Source organism: Mandrillus leucophaeus, unplaced genomic scaffold (assembly GCF_000951045.1).
Source record: "Mandrillus leucophaeus isolate KB7577 unplaced genomic scaffold, Mleu.le_1.0 Scaffold587, whole genome shotgun sequence".
NCBI classification, from domain to species: Eukaryota; Metazoa; Chordata; class Mammalia; order Primates; family Cercopithecidae; genus Mandrillus; species Mandrillus leucophaeus.
Window position 1 is genome coordinate 1,786,096 of NW_012106330.1, and position 17,383 is coordinate 1,803,478.

Consider the following 17,383-nt stretch of genomic DNA (forward strand, 5'->3'; position numbering starts at 1 on the left):
CTTGCCCTGTTGCCCAGGCTAGAGTGCAGTGGCGCAATCTTGGCTCACTGCAGCCTCTGCCTCCCAGGTTCAAGCGATTCTCCTGCCTCAGCCTCCCGAGTAGCTGGGACCACAGGCGCCTGCCACCATGCCTGGCTTATTTTTTTACTTTTAGTAGAGATGGGGTTTCACCATGTTAGCCAGGATGGTCTCAGACTCCTGATCTTGTGATCCGTCCACCTTGTGTGAGCCACCGTGCCCGACCTCTCCAGTCTTTTTCTAAAACCTTTGGCATGCTAGTTTGCCTGTCAGGAATAGCAGTCAATTTAAAAAAAGAAAGAAAGAATTGCACATCACTCTCAATACAAGTACTTTCTTTATTTCTTCATAGTTTTGTTGTTTCTTCATATGTGACTCCTCTTTTTATTATCTCCTCTTCTCCTTATTATCACTTTTAAAATTTATTTGAGCCATCTAAGTCTTTCACTGCTCTCTGCTTAATATCCCTATTCCTGTTCTTTACTATTTTTTACTTGCAGTTTTTTTTAGCTTTGGTTTTTAAACTTGAGTGATACTTGAATAGGGTGGAGCCTAAGAATCTACATTTTTTAAAGCAACCCAGGTGATTCTGATAAATGATGGACTACACTTAGAGAAACAATGCCCTAGAAATATGTACTTTTCAAATTCTAATGTACAATCTAATCACTTGGGGGATCTTGTCAGGATGCAGATTCTGGTTCATTAGGCCTGGGTTGGGACCAGAGATTCTGTTCTTATAACAAGCTCCCAGATGTTACACATGATGGTAGTCTAAGGAATATGCTTTAGTGGAAAGGCCCTAGAACATCTAGAAATATGTTACCTGTACAGATAGATAGAATCCAGTAATCTAATGTTTAATGATCAATCAGCATACTTATGGCATGTTTACTTTGTCCAGTGTTGTAGTAGGCTCTGTGGAGGAACGGAGTAAAGTGCTAATTAAAACATGGTTCACTGGGGAGACAAAAAGCCATAAATAATTAATAATATGTGTTAAACTTGGATTAGGTAACATTTGTTTTTTGTTTAGATTAATGATTTCATTTTTTTGAAGATTGATAGGCTCATTGTAGACCATTAAACTCGTTGAAAAAAAAAACAAATAAAGAAACAAAAACATTCACCTAAATTCCACAATGCCTATTCTTTATCCATAGGGAAACATTATTTCAAACATTTTCTCTTATACACTTAAATATCATTACCTAGAAGGATAGATGGCTTGGGGTTGATTGGAGGTAGCTATAGAATTAATTGGATAAAAATCAATTCATTCTCTACATGTTGTTGTATTTGAGAAGCAGTGTAATGTAGAGACTAAGAGCACAGATTCTGAACCCAATCTATCTTTGAATATTGGTTCTGCTGCTTTCTTGCTGTATAGCGATGGACAAATTACCCAAAGTCTATACGGCTCAGTTTTTTGGTCTACAAAATGTATATAATAGTGCAGGTTATGAGGACTTATACAGGTTGTCATAAGGACTAAATTACTTGTTGACTATATATGTATATATGTAAAATATTTGATATATATAATTAAAAAAATATATATATGCATGGGTTGGTTGTTTGTTTAGAGACAGAGTCTTGCTATATCACACAGGCTGGAGTGCAGTGGTGTAATCAGAGCTCATTGCAGACTTGAAGTGGGCTTAAGTGATCCTCCTACCTCAGCCTCCCAAGGAGCTATGACTACAGGGACTTCAGGCACATGCCACCATGCTTGGCTAATTTGTAAAGTTTTTTGTAGAGATGGGGTCACACTGTGTGGCCCAGGCTGTTTTCAAACTCTGGGCCTCAAGCGATCCTCTCACCTTGGCCTTCCAAAGCCCTGAGATTACAGGCATGAGCCATTGCACCTAGCCAAATCACTGAATATTGAAAAGTATGTGGCTCATAGTGGGTGCTATGTAAGTGTTAACTTGAATTTAAGAGTAATAGTCAATTGAAGTGAAATTGAAGAAAATTTTGAACTTCATGCAATATTTTCTCTCAACAAACTATATTTATTTTCTAAACACTCTTCTAATAACAAATGAGACTGAAAAAAAGGTGTTGGAGTCATCAAATTTTTTTCTTTTCTTTTATTTAATATATATTTATTTTTAAAAATTGAATAGAGCCGTGGTTTCGCCATGTTGCCCAGGCTGGTCTCGAACTCCTGGACTCAAGCAATCTGCCTGCCTCAGCCTCCCAAAGTGTTAGGATTGTAGGTGTGAGCCACTAGGCCTGGTCAGAATTTTCTCATTTATTATTTCAATTGAAAATATCGTGTGACTCTCAGGTATGAATTGACCTTAAAAGAAGTTGAAGTAAAATTAGTATAAGTAGAGAGTTTATTGGGGCCAAGCTTGAGGATTGCACCCTAGCCTGGGAGCTCAGATTCACATTGCCCTGATATACACTTCTGTTAGCAGGAGTTAAGAATGGACTTTTATTAATTGTTTTCTTTTTTAAAGTTTTTAAGGTTTTTTGTTCTTGTTGTTTGTTTTTTCTAATTGAGATGGAGTCTTGCTGTGTTGCTTAGGCTGGTCTCAAACTCTTAAGTTCAAGCAGTCCGCCCACCTTGACCTCCCAAAATGCTGGAATTACAGGTCTTAGGCACGGCACCTGGCCAGGAGTGAATTTTTAAATGCAAAAAAGAGAGATAGGGAGTGGGCTGATACAAAGTTTGTCAGGAACTGTATTTACTTTACAAGAAATAACATTAATTAGTGATTGGCTATGCATTGTTAAGCTATAGGGTATGGGTCATAGTGTCTGGTTTGGCATTATTAGGTTAAATTATAGCTACTTGTAGCAATAGCAAGCAGTTTCAAGAGATGAATACAGGCCGGACATGGTGGCTCACACCTGTAATCTCAACACTTTGGGAGACTGAGGTAGGAGGATTGCTTGAGTCCAGGAGTTCAAGACCATTGTGGGCAATACAGTGGGACCCAGTTTCTACAAAAAAAAAAAAAAAAAAAATTTAAAAAATTTAACTTGACATGGTGATAAATGCCTGTAGTCCCAGCTACTTTATAGGCTGAGGTGGGAGGATCACTTGAGCCCCAGAGATGGAGGCTGCAGTGAACCTATGCACTCCAACCTGGGTGACAGAGCAAGATCTTGTCTCAAGAAAAAAAAAAAAAAGATAAATACATAGCTCAGAGGGTGGCAAGTAGGACATGATTGCAGTCTCATTTTCATTCTTTCTGGGCCTGATAATTAAAAGGGCTTGCATTCCTCAGATAAAAGTTCTTTTCTCATATGAAAGAAAGAAAGAAGCACTTTAAAACTCCACTTTTTTCATTAAGAATTTCACATTAAAAAATCTGTAAAAGTTGTATTCATTTCTATAGCCATGTTAGTTTTTATAGCCAAAGTGTGCCCTGTTGTTTAATCTTAACTTTAAAAGGATTGAATAATCATTGCTGGAAGTTTTATCATAGATAGCATTTTTATCCCTGAGTTTTTTATTGTGAGGAATCACTGGGTGCATCAGTGGAAACAAAAACACAAACTCAACGTGCTTTTTTCTCTTCTCTTATTTAACACAACAGTCAACACAGAAGCCTTTTTTGACCAAATGTGTAGTTATTTTCCCCACACACCAAGTAAGTAATCAGTTCTGCAGTAGACACCAGCTGGGTGTCCTCCAATTAAATTCTGACACTATCTACCTGGAGAAAGCATCAGATTCCATAGGTTGAGGGCTCAGTCCCACAAGACTGGCCCTGCTTCAGACAAAAATCGTTAAGTCCAGGCCTCTGAAACTTCTGACTGACCAGCTTCAAGTGAGGGTTCATACAGTTCCCTCTTTGGGTTCGATTAATTTGTTAGAGCAGCTCACAGAAGTCAAGGAAAACTTACATTTATTATAAAGGATATGACAAAGGATACAGATGAAGAGATGCATAGGTCAAGGTATGGGGGAAGAGGTGCAGAGCTTCCATGCCCTCCTTGGGTACACCACCCTCCAGGAACCTCCACATGTTCAGCTATTAGGATGCTCTAGGAATCCTGTCCATCTGGGTCTTTTATGGAGACTTCATTACATAGGCATGATTGATTAAACCACTGGCCATTGGTGATCAACTTAACTGCCAGGCCCCTCTGCAGAGGTTGGGGGTTGAAGCTCCAGAGTCACAACCTTTTAATCATACAGCCTTCCTCATGACCAGCCTCCATCCAGAAGGTATCTAAGGGCTGCCAGCTATCAGTTAATCATTAGCATACAAAAAGACATCACTTTGGAGATTGCCTGTAGGTGAGGAAAGGAGTAGGGGAGTGGAATGATGACCAAATATTTATTTCACAATATCACAGCAGGTGAATGAATTTCACTTTCAAAGTAAGAGCTCATAAATACCTTATTCTCTGATTTAACATGCTTCAGATTGGCTGTGTGTTATCCTTGTATTCAAGTTTTTTTATGAATATAATTCTTGAGTCAAGTATCCTTTTATTCTAAACATTGTAAAAATGTTACTCTCTTGTCTTCTGTTATTGTTTGCCTGAAAAGAAGTCTTGAGATCAATCAGATTCCCGATCCCTTTGTGTGTGTGGGTTTTGTTTGTTTGTTGTTTGTTTTTTGAGACAGAGTCTTGCTCTGTCACCCAAGCTGGAGAGCAGTGATGTGATCTCAGCTCACCACAACCTCCGCCTCTGGGATCCAAACTATTTTCCCACCTCAGCCTCCCAAGCAACAGGGACTACAGGTGAGCGCCACCACACCTGGCTAATTTCTGTATTTTTAGTGGAGATGGGGTTTTACCATGTTGGCCAGGCTGGTCTGGAACTCCTGACTTCAAATGATCCACCCACCTCAGCCTCCCAAAGTGCTGGGATTACAGGCATGAGCCACCATGCCTGGCTGTGTGTGTGTGTGTGTGTGTGTGTGTGTGTGTGTGTGTGTGTGTCTGCCTTTTTTTTGGTCAGATACCTGAAGGATTCATCCTTTATTCTTAAAGTAGGGCTGAATCAGGGCAATTGTGTTCATCATTCTTTAATAAGGTTTTGGGGACCACAGCATGCTTTTCAAAGGATTATTTGATTCTTCCTTTATTTCATGGAAATTTTACCTTTTTAAAAAAATTTAACTTTTATTTTAAGTTCAGGGGTGCATTTGCAGGTTTACTATATAAGTAAACTTGGGTTTTGGGGTTGTTTTGTACAGATTATTTCATCACCCCAGTATTAAGCCTAGTATCCATTAGTTTTTTTTCCTGATCCTCTACTTCCTCCCATCCTCCATGCTCCAATAGGCCCCAGGGTCTGTTGTTCCACTCTATGTGTCCATGTGTTCTCATAATTTAGTTCCCACTTATAAGTGATAACATGTGGTATTTGGTTTTCTGTTCTGGCATTAGTTTGCTAAGGATAATGGCCTCCAGCTCTGTCCATGTTCCTGTGAAGGACATGATCTTGTGCTTTTTTATGGTTCCATGCTATTATTTCGTGGAAATTTTACTTTCTAAATAAGTTTTTTTGTAGAGATAGGGTCCTGCTATGTTGCCCAGGCTGGTCTCAAACTCCTGGTTTCAAGCAGTCCTCCCTCCTTGGCCTCCCAAGGTGATGGGATTATAGCTGTGAGCCATCACAACTGGCTCATGAGAATTTTAGGTCTACAAATGTTTTGGATTTTAGGTTTTCTACTTTAGAGACTCCAGATACACTTATACGGGACATTTTTGTCCTTATATGTTATCTATTCAATAATGATTAATATTTTAATCTGCTTTTGCATTCACTGTGATGATTACAAATCTTTCCTTTATGTTGGTAATCCCAATTGTCATTGTTCCTTTCCATGGTCTTTCTAATTAATATGTGTAATTTTTATTTATTTGTTTATTTTTGATTCTCAATTTATTTCCTTAAGTTTTATATTTCTCTTTTCACTTTATTGTTTTAGCCCCTTCTCTTTTATTGAAATGATTTTCTTTTCTTTTTCTTTATAAAATGCCAACCATGGGTAGGAAAATTTTCTTCTTTCCCTTGTGTCTTATTTCATTCATGCTGCCGCAGTAATAGAATACCTGAGACTAGGTAATTTATAATGAACAGAAATTTATTGGCTCACAGTTGTGGAGGCTTGAAATTCAAGATCAAGGTGCTGGCAACTTTCAAGGGCCTTTTTGCCAAGTCATCACATGGTGGAAAGCAGAAGGGCAAAAACAGGCAAAAGGGAGCTAAACTTGCCCTTCTATAATGACATTAATTCATCCCATAAGAGAGGAGCCTAGTGGCCTAATCACCTCTCAGAGGTCTTACTTCTTAATACTGTTACCATGGCATTTATTTATTTATTTATAGACAGAGTCTCGCTCTGTCTCCCAGGCTGGAGTGCAGTGGCGCTATCTTGGCTCCCTGCAAGCTCCGCCTCTCAGCTCCCTGCAAGCTCTGCCTCCCGGGTTCATGCCATTCTCCTGCCTCAGCCTCCCAAGTAGCTGGGACTATAAGCGCCTACCACCACGCCCAGCTAATTTTTTGTATTTTTAGTAGAGACGGGGTTTCCTTGTGTTAGCCAGAATGGTCTCTATATCTGGATCTCGTGATCCGCCCGCCTCAGCCTCCCAAAGTGCTGGGATTACAGGCGTGAGCCACCGCGCCCGGCTGACAATTAAATTTTAACATGAGTTTTGGAGAGGACAAACATTCAAATCATAGCACCTTGGTTTATGTTTTCTCGTTTTATTACGAACTAATTTCTTTTGCATATTTTGTGTTGTATTCGTGGTGTATTCACAGTTGCCATATCATTTCTTTGCATCTTGCTCATATTTGAAATAGGCAATTTTGTTAAAAACTTTTAGCAGAACATAATGGTACAAGTGAATTTTCCTTAATAAACTTTCTTTTTTTTTTTTTTTTTTTTTTGAGAAGGATTTTTTTTTTTTTGAGAAGGAGTCTCACGCCTCGCTTTTGTCGCCCAGGCTGGAGTGCAGTGGCATGATCTTGACTGACTGCAACCTCCACCTCCCGGGTTCAAGCTATTATTCTCCTGCTGCAGTCTCCTGAGTTGCTGGGATTATAGGCACCTGCCACCCCCCCCGGCTAATTTTTGTACTTTTAGTAGAGACGGGTTTTGCCGTGTTGACCAGGCTGGTCTCGAACTCCTGACCTCAGGTGATCTGCCCGCCTCGGCCTCCCAAAGTGCTGGCATTACAGGTGTTAGCCACCATGCTCAGCCTCCTGAACATTTTATTTTTAGGCCTGTTTGCCTTCTTTGAGCTGCCATTTCTTGGCAAGGCATTGCTTTTGCTACCTTTCTATATAACCCTAGGGCAATGGGATGGGAATGGAGTTTGTAAGACCTCTCTGGGACTGTATGCTCCTTTTGTGGGAGGTTCTGTCCTCTGCTTATGGGATTTTGTTTGGTGCCGTACATTAAGGGTTCATGCTATCTGGTCTCTCTATATGTATCCTAATTTCATGGGGATATTGCTTTTGGGCTTTTATTTGTTTCACTATTGTAGTAAAACATGGCCAGCCTTGATTCTTGCTTCCTCTATATAGATTCTTAGGTAATACAGGCTTTTCTTCATGAAAAATTTTTGTTAGTTTTCTCTGGGCTGTCTACTCAACTCATTCTCAGATTATTTCTAAGCTGTGTGGTATCAGTGAAAATTTCTGTTTTGTTAGCTCACTGTCTTCCCAACACCTGTTTCATAGGTAATCTAGCCAAAATAGTCATCTCTGCACCCTGCACTCCCTTCCTATTTAAAACAATTACTACATGACAGCCTACTTTCTTTACCATTTGGTTAATTTGCATATTCTATTCATGTAGGTATATGATGGGATAAGTAGACTTGGGTGTTCAGATTTCACTGTGCCATCTTTACTTGGAATTCCAAGTTTTTAAAGATTTTTTAAAAACTGTAGAGTGGTTTTAGATATCTAGAACAGTTGTGAAGATCATACAGATAGTTGCGGCATAATCCTCACCCATTTTCTCTTATTGTTAACGTCTTACATTACCACAGTACTTTTGTCACAGGGGAGAATTCAGTATTGTTACATAACCATTAACTGAACTCTATACTTTTTTTAGATTTCACTAATTTTTCTCAAATATCCTTTTTATGATCTAGGATCCTAACCAGGATTGGATTTAGTTTGTATATGTCCCTAGCCCGTCCTGGGCTGTGACATTTTTCTCTAACTTTTCTTGTGTTTTAAGACCTTGATAGTTTTGAGACATATTGATCAAGGTATTTTACACAGAGTGTTTCTCAATTTGGGTTTTTCTCATGGTTATGTTGGGGTTATGAGTTTTTAGGATGAAGACTACAGAAGTGAGTGCCATTTTCTTCATATCATTTCAAGGCTATATTCTACTGATTGGATTTACTACCAGTAATACTAACCTTGATGGCCAAGGTATGGTTTGCTAAGTTTCTCCACTGTAAAGTTACTTACCTCCATTCCTTTGTTCATACTTTACTCTTTGGAAGCACATCACTAAATACAGTCCATACTAAAGAATGAAGATGGGAGGTTGTTGAGCTCCACCTCGTGCAGGGGAGAATATTTACATAAATTATATGTAACACTTTAATACAGGAGATTTGTCTCTTTTCCCATTTATTTATTTATTCAGCCATTTGTGTCAGTATGGATTCATAGGTGTTCATTTAATACTTTGGATTGTAATCTAATACTATGTTATATATGTTGTTGCTTGAAATGTTCTACCTTTGTGGATTGGAAGCTCTTTCAGGTTAGCTCCTATATTTCTTTGACGTGTCCCCATTCCTTTCTGTCATTTATTTGTTTTTGTTTTGAGACAGAGTCTTGCTTTGTTGTCCAGGCTGGAGTGCAGTGGCATGATTACAGCTCACTGCAGCCTTGACCTCTTGGGCTCAAGCAATCCTCCCACCTCAGCCTCCCCAGTAACTTGGACTGCAGGCGCTCACTTAGCTAATGCCTGGCTAATTTTTAGAAATTATTTTAGAAACAGAGTCTCACTGTATTGCCTAGGCTAGTCTCAAGATCCTGGGCTCAAATGATACTCTGCCTCAGCCTTCCAAAGTTCTGGAATTACAGGCAAGAGCCACTACATCTGGTCTCTTCTGATTTTTGAATATTTTCTTTTTGGCATGACAGAAAGCTCCAGGGTCACCTTATGTAAGGATGTATAGAGCTGTGCCCCTCCAGTAGATTCAGTCATTCCTCCAAGGAACTCTAGATCCTTTTATTAGAAAATAGTATTAGAAACCAAGATCTGGGTGTGAGGTGTGCCCTTTGTTGTGGGAGTATGACTGCTTCTAGACCATTTCCGCAGAGTAGGATACACACACACACACACACACACACACGTGTATATATACACTAACTGATGTATACACACACATATCTCTTATTTATACACCTATCGATTTGTATCTATATCAAGCTGAACATAAGTTCACACTGATGTTCTTAATTCTAATCCATTACCATACTGTTTATTATAGCCTTCCCCTTTTGTTCATCTGTAAATTACTCCACCCAGTGGTGACAAAACTGGCCCCCAGTAACCACCATCTATTTACTTATTTGTTGAAACCCAGTATACATTATAACTCTTTCCGAGTCATTAACATATACCTCCATGAGAATTAACTTTAGCAATGAGAATGTACTATGTATACTTCTTTTAGTGTTTAGTTTTATAGTTTCAAGACACCATTTTCCAAAATTACTTAAATTGGCTCCTTCCTCCGCCCCACCTCTTTAAGTGAGTTTAGGCCATTTTTTTTTAATGTAATTAGAGTTATTTATCGTAGTCTGCATTCTATCCTAGTGTCCTTTGATCTCCTAGTTGGTTTCTTTGTATGCATACATTAAGGTTCACTATGTACTGTAAATATCTGTGGGTTTTGACAAATGCGTAGTGTCATGTATCCAAATTAGTTCTGCCACTTTAAAATCCCCACTGCTGCTTCTATTCAAATCTTCCTCCCTTCCCAACTCTGTGGCAACTACTGACCTGCTTTCTTCTCCTGACAGTCTTTCCTTTTTTAGAATGTCATGTTAATGGAATCATACAATATGTAGACTTTTCAAACTGGCTTCTTTCATTTAGCAAAATGCATTCATGTTAATGCATTAATTTATATTATGTTCTTTTTTTCTTGTTGAATAGTATTCCATTGTATGGAAGTATCACAGTTTTTGATTCATTCCTTTGTATAAAGGATATCTTGGTTACTTCTATTTTTAGTGATTTTGAGTAAAGTTGCTCTGAGTATTCATATACAGGTTTTTGTCTGGACATACGTTTTCAAATCAGTTGAGTAAACCCAGTAGCAATACTGCTGAATCATAAGTTAAATCCATGTTAATTTTACGAGAAACTGCCAAATTCTTTTCCAGGGTGGCTATACTAGCAACGAATCAGAGTTCCTGTTGCTGTATCTCCTTCCAAGCATTTGAAACTATTGTTTTTGTTTTGTTTTGTTTTGTTTCTTATTTTGGATGTTAGCCATTCTAACAGGTGTGTAGTAGTATCTTAGTATTTTTATTTGCATTTCCCTGATGACAGATGATATTGAGCATCTTTTTAAATGTTTATTTTCCATCTGCATATCTTCTTTGGTAAAGTGTTCAGGTATTTGGATAGTTTTTCAAATTGGATTTTTTTTTCTTATTATTTAAAATAGTTGTTTATATTCTGGATATAAGTCCTTTATCAGATATGTGGCTTGCAAATATTTTCTTCTAGTCAATGTCTTGTTTTTTCTGAGTCTCTTAGTGTGTTTGGCAGAACACAAGTTTTAAATTTTGGTAACACTTAAATTTTGATAACATTAATTTTTTTTTCTTTTGCTTATGGACATTCTTATATTCTACCACCATTTGTTGAAAAGTCTGTCATTTCTACATTAAATTTCCTTTGCATCTCTGTCAAAAATTAGTTGACTCTTTATCTGTGGGTTAATTTCTGAATTTACTGTTCTGGTCCATTAACCTATATGTTGATCCCTTTGTCAATATCACATAATCTTGATAGTGAGTCTTGAAATTAGGTGGAGTCTTTCAACTTTGCTCTTTTATTATAAAATTGTTTTGGCTATTCTAGACACCCTTTTAACAAAATTTCAGTAGTATAGTCATTAAAACTTTAGAACTCTTCTTTGGAGATTTGCAGGTACTATAATGTTCATTTTATCACACACCAAACAGTGGTATGCTATATTTACATGCAATTTATGTTAATAAATTTCATTATATAAATCAATCACTGATTTCATTCATGAGATTTGCTTCTAAAAAGATTTTTATGCTTTTCAAAAATCAAATTGACCTCCAAAAGACAACAAATCAGTTTTTCATAAAATGTCACAACTCTTTGGAAATAGGTATATTCATGTTTTATAGATGAAAAGCTTACAGGGCTAGACTACTTGGCCAAAGACTCACAGTCAGTCAATTACACATTGTCAGAATGTCTACCTCAGATTTACACAAGCAACTCAAACTTAGCATATCCAAAATGAAACTTATTCATTCATTCTTAAAACCTGATCCTCCTCCTTAATCCCTTATCCTGATCAGTGTTACAACCATCTTCTTACATATCCAAGCCAAAGCTTCTTCCTCAGAACTGCTATTAAACTGATCTCTTATTTGGTTTATTCTGTCTCTTTAACTAAAATATTTAAATTGAGCCTATCATTCTTTCCTATTTTTTACCCTTCATTGCATATCTACTTTAATTTATACATATATTTGTTACAGTTTTTATTAAAGTATATTGAAATTAGTGTTCCTTGAGACAGAATCTTTTTCATTTTGTCTTTTAGATCATTAGTATTAAGGGAAGAATGGGAATGGGAGAAAAGGAATGCATTCAATTTCAGCCTTTTCTTTTAATTAATTAATTCATTCAGTAACTATTGACTGTACTGTGTCAGGTACAGTGCTAGTTGCTGGGGACACAGCATTATGGTCAAATTGACTTAAGTAAGTAAGTAATCATATAAATACTTAAAACAATTAATTAACAGTTAATTTGAAGAAATTTTTGGTTCCTAGAAACAGCTTATAAGAGGGACTCCTTCTGTATCAGAGTCTAGGAGTTCAGGTAGGGAGAAGAGTCAGGGAAGGCCACACATACCAAGCAAGAAAAACAACAGCAACAAAGAATATTATGTCAGCATAGTATCAGGTGGTTTGGTGAGGTTCTTTTCTATTCTGCTGAATCTATAGGTTCTGAACCGTCAAGAGTGTGTTTTAGACTACATCTTGATAACAGGACCAATACATAACTGGTTTTGCTTGACTGAAAGGTATATGTGGGGGCATCTAGTGTATGATAAAATTATATAAATTGTTCACATCTTTTTTAAAAAAAATTCCTAATTTCTTGCTTCCTATAATCTTCAGATTCTTTGTTGTCTCTTTTCTCTCATGTGCTTTGCTACTTCTGATCTACGTTGTGTCTCTGTTACAGTGTCTGCTTTGTCTTATTCTGCCTTTCTCTGCTTTGCTTTACCCCTTGGATCATTAATGTTTTTTCTGTTTCTTTTTTGGCTTTTATCGAAAACTAGGGAAAAAAATAAAAAAGAATTCAAGTTAAAATTACCTAAATATACATACTCTTATACATGTTTGCATTTGTATACTTCAGCTTTTCAGATCATGATACCTTTTTTTTCAGTCTCTTTGCTATTGTTGGTACTTTTTAAACATGTTAAGTGTGGTGGTGTGTAGAAAATGAGAGAGAATAAAAGCAAACAAATCAGAGTTTTCTGATTAGAATAAAAGCAAACAAATTATAATTTTCAGAAAAATTTGAAATTTATTTATCATTTGAGGTCAACGTTTGGCATCTTAGGATTGAACAAGGTGAATGACTATAGTTTCAGAAAAGAGAAAGGTGATATTGACTGATTTAGGGATAAATCAAGAAATGCGACATTTCACGCATGGATCTTTTCACTTAGAGTGCAAGGATGTCAGTCAGAATTTGCATGATATAGGAAATCAATTGAAACTTGAGCCCATAGACATTTACTTCAGCAAAATTCTTACTAATTATCATGACTGTGTCAAGTTAGACTGTTGCAGGCATAATTTAAAGTTTACAAAAGGTTGAAATTCTTTTGTCTAATTGTAAACCTCATATTAATGAGATATAATTTATAGTTCATCGGATATATTTCATATAACACCAACTATTATTTTAAGTCTTTATTTAAATCAGTAAAGTGTTACGTGTTGTACATACCACTAGTAAACCTTAGTACCTTCCCCAAAGTCTTTTTAAACAGAAAATTAAAGCCATGTATAGCTGCTTCAAATCACCTCTTTTCTGAAAAGACAAGTTGTCTAAGTTTTGTGTTGTTTCAAGTGACACAGTATGAGATATACTTATTGTAGACCTGATTTTCATTTTCTGAAAATTATTTTTGTGGATTCTTAATCTTTAGATATTGAATGATCTAGCTTAGAAAATTATGTCAAATATTTTAAATTGGCACTTACAGTGCATTAACATCAAAGATCTAGTCTCATTTTCCAACACTCTATATCAAGGATTTGCAAAGTAAGAACTTATGTTGAAATTCGGCCTGCCACCTGTTTTGTAAATAAAGTTTTATTGGGATACAACTATACTTGATCACTTATTGTGTATGGCTGCTTTTGTACTACAGAGGCAGAATTTCGTAGCTATGATAGAGAGCGTATGGTAAAGCCTAAAATAATTACTATTTGGCCATTTGCAGAAAAACTTGGCTGATCTCTACTCTATATAATCTAGTTGAGACTAAATTATGACATAATCTTCTTTGATAAATCTGTGATATCTGTGATATTTCCTGAAACTTTTAAAGAAATACAAGTAGAGAAATACAAGTATTGACTTTTTTCTTTCCAGACTCATGTTTGTGTTGAAAGTTACTTGTATCTATGCAAATTTTCAAATCTCGAAGTAATAATTTTTTCATTTTGACTAAAGTTATATTTTTCTTTTGATGGCCATTTATCACTATACTTATATCAATTATAAAGAATAATAACAAAGCAAGATTGAGATCCAAATGCTAAGTGACTCACTTAACTCACTTACGTCCTGTGTGTCAGACCTAGTACAGTAGCCTTACCAAAAACATAATTTGAATTTATTTATCAGCAAAATGACAAGTCAGTATATATTGTGTGCTTTTAGCAGCAATCACACAAATTATTTAAAGTCTAAATACTAAATTCATGTGCCAGGGATCTGGAATAGCCCTTGACAAGAACTTTTGATTCTGATTTAAAAAAAATTTAAATTAGTAGGGAATTTTAATATTAGACTAAATACAATGATCTTAAACCTTTCTTATTGAAAGCTGTTAATTTAAAACATTTGAACTCTTCACCTTCCTCTCCTTAAAGTAATGCTTTACCTTGCAATGCCTGAAGACAACCTATAAATATTATATAGAACTTCCATACACTTTTTTTGTGTGTGTTGATTATTTGGAATATACAGACTAGGTAACTTACTGTTATTTCCTTCCTGGTCATATAAAATTCTTTGAAACTAAAAATAGAGATTTATAACCTTGGTAACTAAATGTCTTTTGTTATTGCAAAGGTTCCAGAGGAATCTACCAGTCTCAATGTTTAATTGTCCTGTATCTGTTCACATTTTAAATTATCAAGTTTAACAAGGTAATTGTGAAGTTTGTAAGCATTTTAATTGGATTTTATTGGGTAGCTGTCATAATTAGATGTTACTTTGATTTTACCTAAAAAGAATGACAATAAAAGATAATATAAGATAAATATTTCTCACCACATATAACTTCCTTAAAAATCGTATTTAGCCAACCAATTACTGCTGGTTAAATGCCACTCATTTTTTTCAAATATTTTCACTATGATAAAGATAAATGTAAGAATTTCATTATCTTATAATTTTCTGTTAGGTTTTTCAATTGAGATGAAAAGAAGTTTCACAATTTATCTTCACAATTCTTATAGAACAAACTTTTGTTAGGCAGCATCATTGAAAATTGTTCATTTATTTTGAACAAAAAAAGATAAAAGATGAAAGTAGTTGCCCTTCTTGAAATGCAAACCTAAGTGGACGTTAGTAGTTTCAGATACATTGAATTATATATAACTTAAAATTACTATACATTCCTGTTAACTTATACTATTTAAGTATGTCTAGAAATAGCTCTTTAATATTTGTGTATATATTTTTTTCTGTTAAAATACTAAGTTCTAAAAGTACTGCTTTTCCATGAGTGTAGCAATTTTATCCAGTTGTGAAGTTTGGAACCATTTTGTGGTATATTTATTAGGTGTCTTCTATTATCTTTGGCTAGTATCCTCTTTTATGGTAAATGTTAAATCATAGGAACACAGAAACAGAGGAAAACTTGAGAAAACATAAACTTGGATATCTAAACTTTTAAATGTAATTTTAAAATAATTGAGATCCTTTCTAGAATCTGTACCTTTTCACTAATGCATATTACAAATGTACTTTTAATTTACGTACTTGGAATGGTTGTCTAAATTATATTATAGACATTTTCTATGTAATTTAAAACTGCTTTCTTTACCTTTACTGCATTTCTTCAATTTCTCAACATCAATAAACATTTCAGTAGCCACTATGACTCCTAAAAGACAAAATGAATTTCTGAGGGGAGCCCATTTGTATTTTTTGTCCTTATGTTGAATAATTCTACATACATTATGAAGAAGAAAATAACATTAGTCATCTAAAAACTTGGTACAATTTTGGTCAGCCTTCCTATATGTTTGTTTTATAATAACAACTAGGTAACAGCAAGAGGTTTTTACTTCAAATTTAGTGTAATTATTTGTTATTGCTTTTGAGGGAACATAGTTAAACTTTGTAATAAAAATACTTGCCTTGTTTTACTTATGATGGTGTCCAAAAAAAGAGAGGAAATACAGTTTCTGATAAAAATGGAAAGTCCAGGAATAAATATAATGATGAGAATGAGTGCTTTTATCACTGGGGAACTTTCTTCATCTAAGCACATATGAACAATTGATCCTTGTAGTCATATATAGCAGTAAACATTAATAACTTAACAGTCTGAAGTCAGTGCAGAAGATATGGAGCATTATTGAAAGATGGAGTCAAGCAGGTGGCACTTTAATATGTTCAGTGTCATGGTTGACTCTAAAGACTAGTCGAATGAAATTACTTGAGGTTCTAAAGATTTAAAAAGCGAACTCATTTTGCTGCACTAAGGAAATGCTACTGATCAGGCTTTCTGTGTCCCTTTTTTCTAGGCTAGAAAATATTAACCCTGAAGAAAATGACATGGTAAGCCATTCTCTGAGGAGATTTCTTGATGTCAGTCTTATATCTTAGAGGCTTAAGTTCAATTGAGTGGGTTTCAAGAACTAAGATGTGGGAAAAAGAAGAATTGACACACTAATAATGTACATCTTTGCTGCAATATGAAAATTCAATAACTTCACTCAGTCAATTTACAATTCACATGTGCCTATTAATTAAAACCCTATATTAAATAAAATATATTAAAACTTCATGTCTGACTAACATATAATGGTGTTGGTAGACATTACAGGAATTACTGAACAGAATAAACAATGCAGACACAGGGATAGCTATTCAGAAGAATGGAGCTATAATTGTGGATAGAATCTACAAGACCAAGGAATGTAAAATGAGAATAACTGCAGAAGAAATGAGTGCACTAATAGAAGAACGGGATGCTGCCTTGTCTAAGGTAACTCTGCATGTATCTGTAAAAGCATATACTTACCATTTTCCTCTCTCTTTTTTTAACCATTAAAAAATGACTGTGGCCCAGATATTCTTAATTCACATTAGTTTTTAGCACATAATTAATACCATAATGACTAGCTATATTAAAATAATTATGTATTTTATTTTACTACTGTTCAAAATATGAGACCTCATTTTAAATAAAATTTAATGCAGTCTCATTTCTTAATAAAATTAAACTTGCTTTATAACAGGCTAACTTGTTATAGAAATTTAGTTATATTTTTTCAATTAATCACTTTTATATGGGACTTCTTACTTAAGTTACAGTTTTCTGAAGACTATGTCTGTATTACTGTTTTATTCCCAATGCCTAATTCAGTACCTTTTAGTAAATCTTGATTAATGGATCAAAATTATTCATGTATTTTTTTCTGAATGCTACTTACACTTTCCTGCTTTACCTGAAACCTGATTACCTCCCTCAGGCCACTGCTTCCAATGCAGTCCTTTCAACTAGTGACTGTGCTCTCTCTCATACCAGTTATACCACTGGACTTGGAGGCTTGTTTCTCGTTATTGTATTTATTTATTTATTTATTTATTTATTTATTTATTTATTTATTTGTGTGTGTGTGTGTGTGTGTG

General features: G+C 35.3%; 1 protein-coding gene across 2 annotated transcripts in view; it reads left to right on the plus strand.

The window, feature by feature from the left end:
• The window catches only part of MIPOL1 (mirror-image polydactyly 1), a 218,111-nt gene that overhangs the window by 63,709 nt on the left and 137,019 nt on the right, over window positions 1–17,383 (plus strand). For both annotated transcript variants that reach the window (XM_011999190.1, XM_011999191.1), the window contains exons 8-9: window positions 16,273–16,306; window positions 16,566–16,736. In XM_011999190.1, coding sequence (XP_011854580.1) covers window positions 16,273–16,306; window positions 16,566–16,736 — 205 coding nt within the window. The remainder of the gene's footprint in view (window positions 1–16,272; window positions 16,307–16,565; window positions 16,737–17,383) is intronic.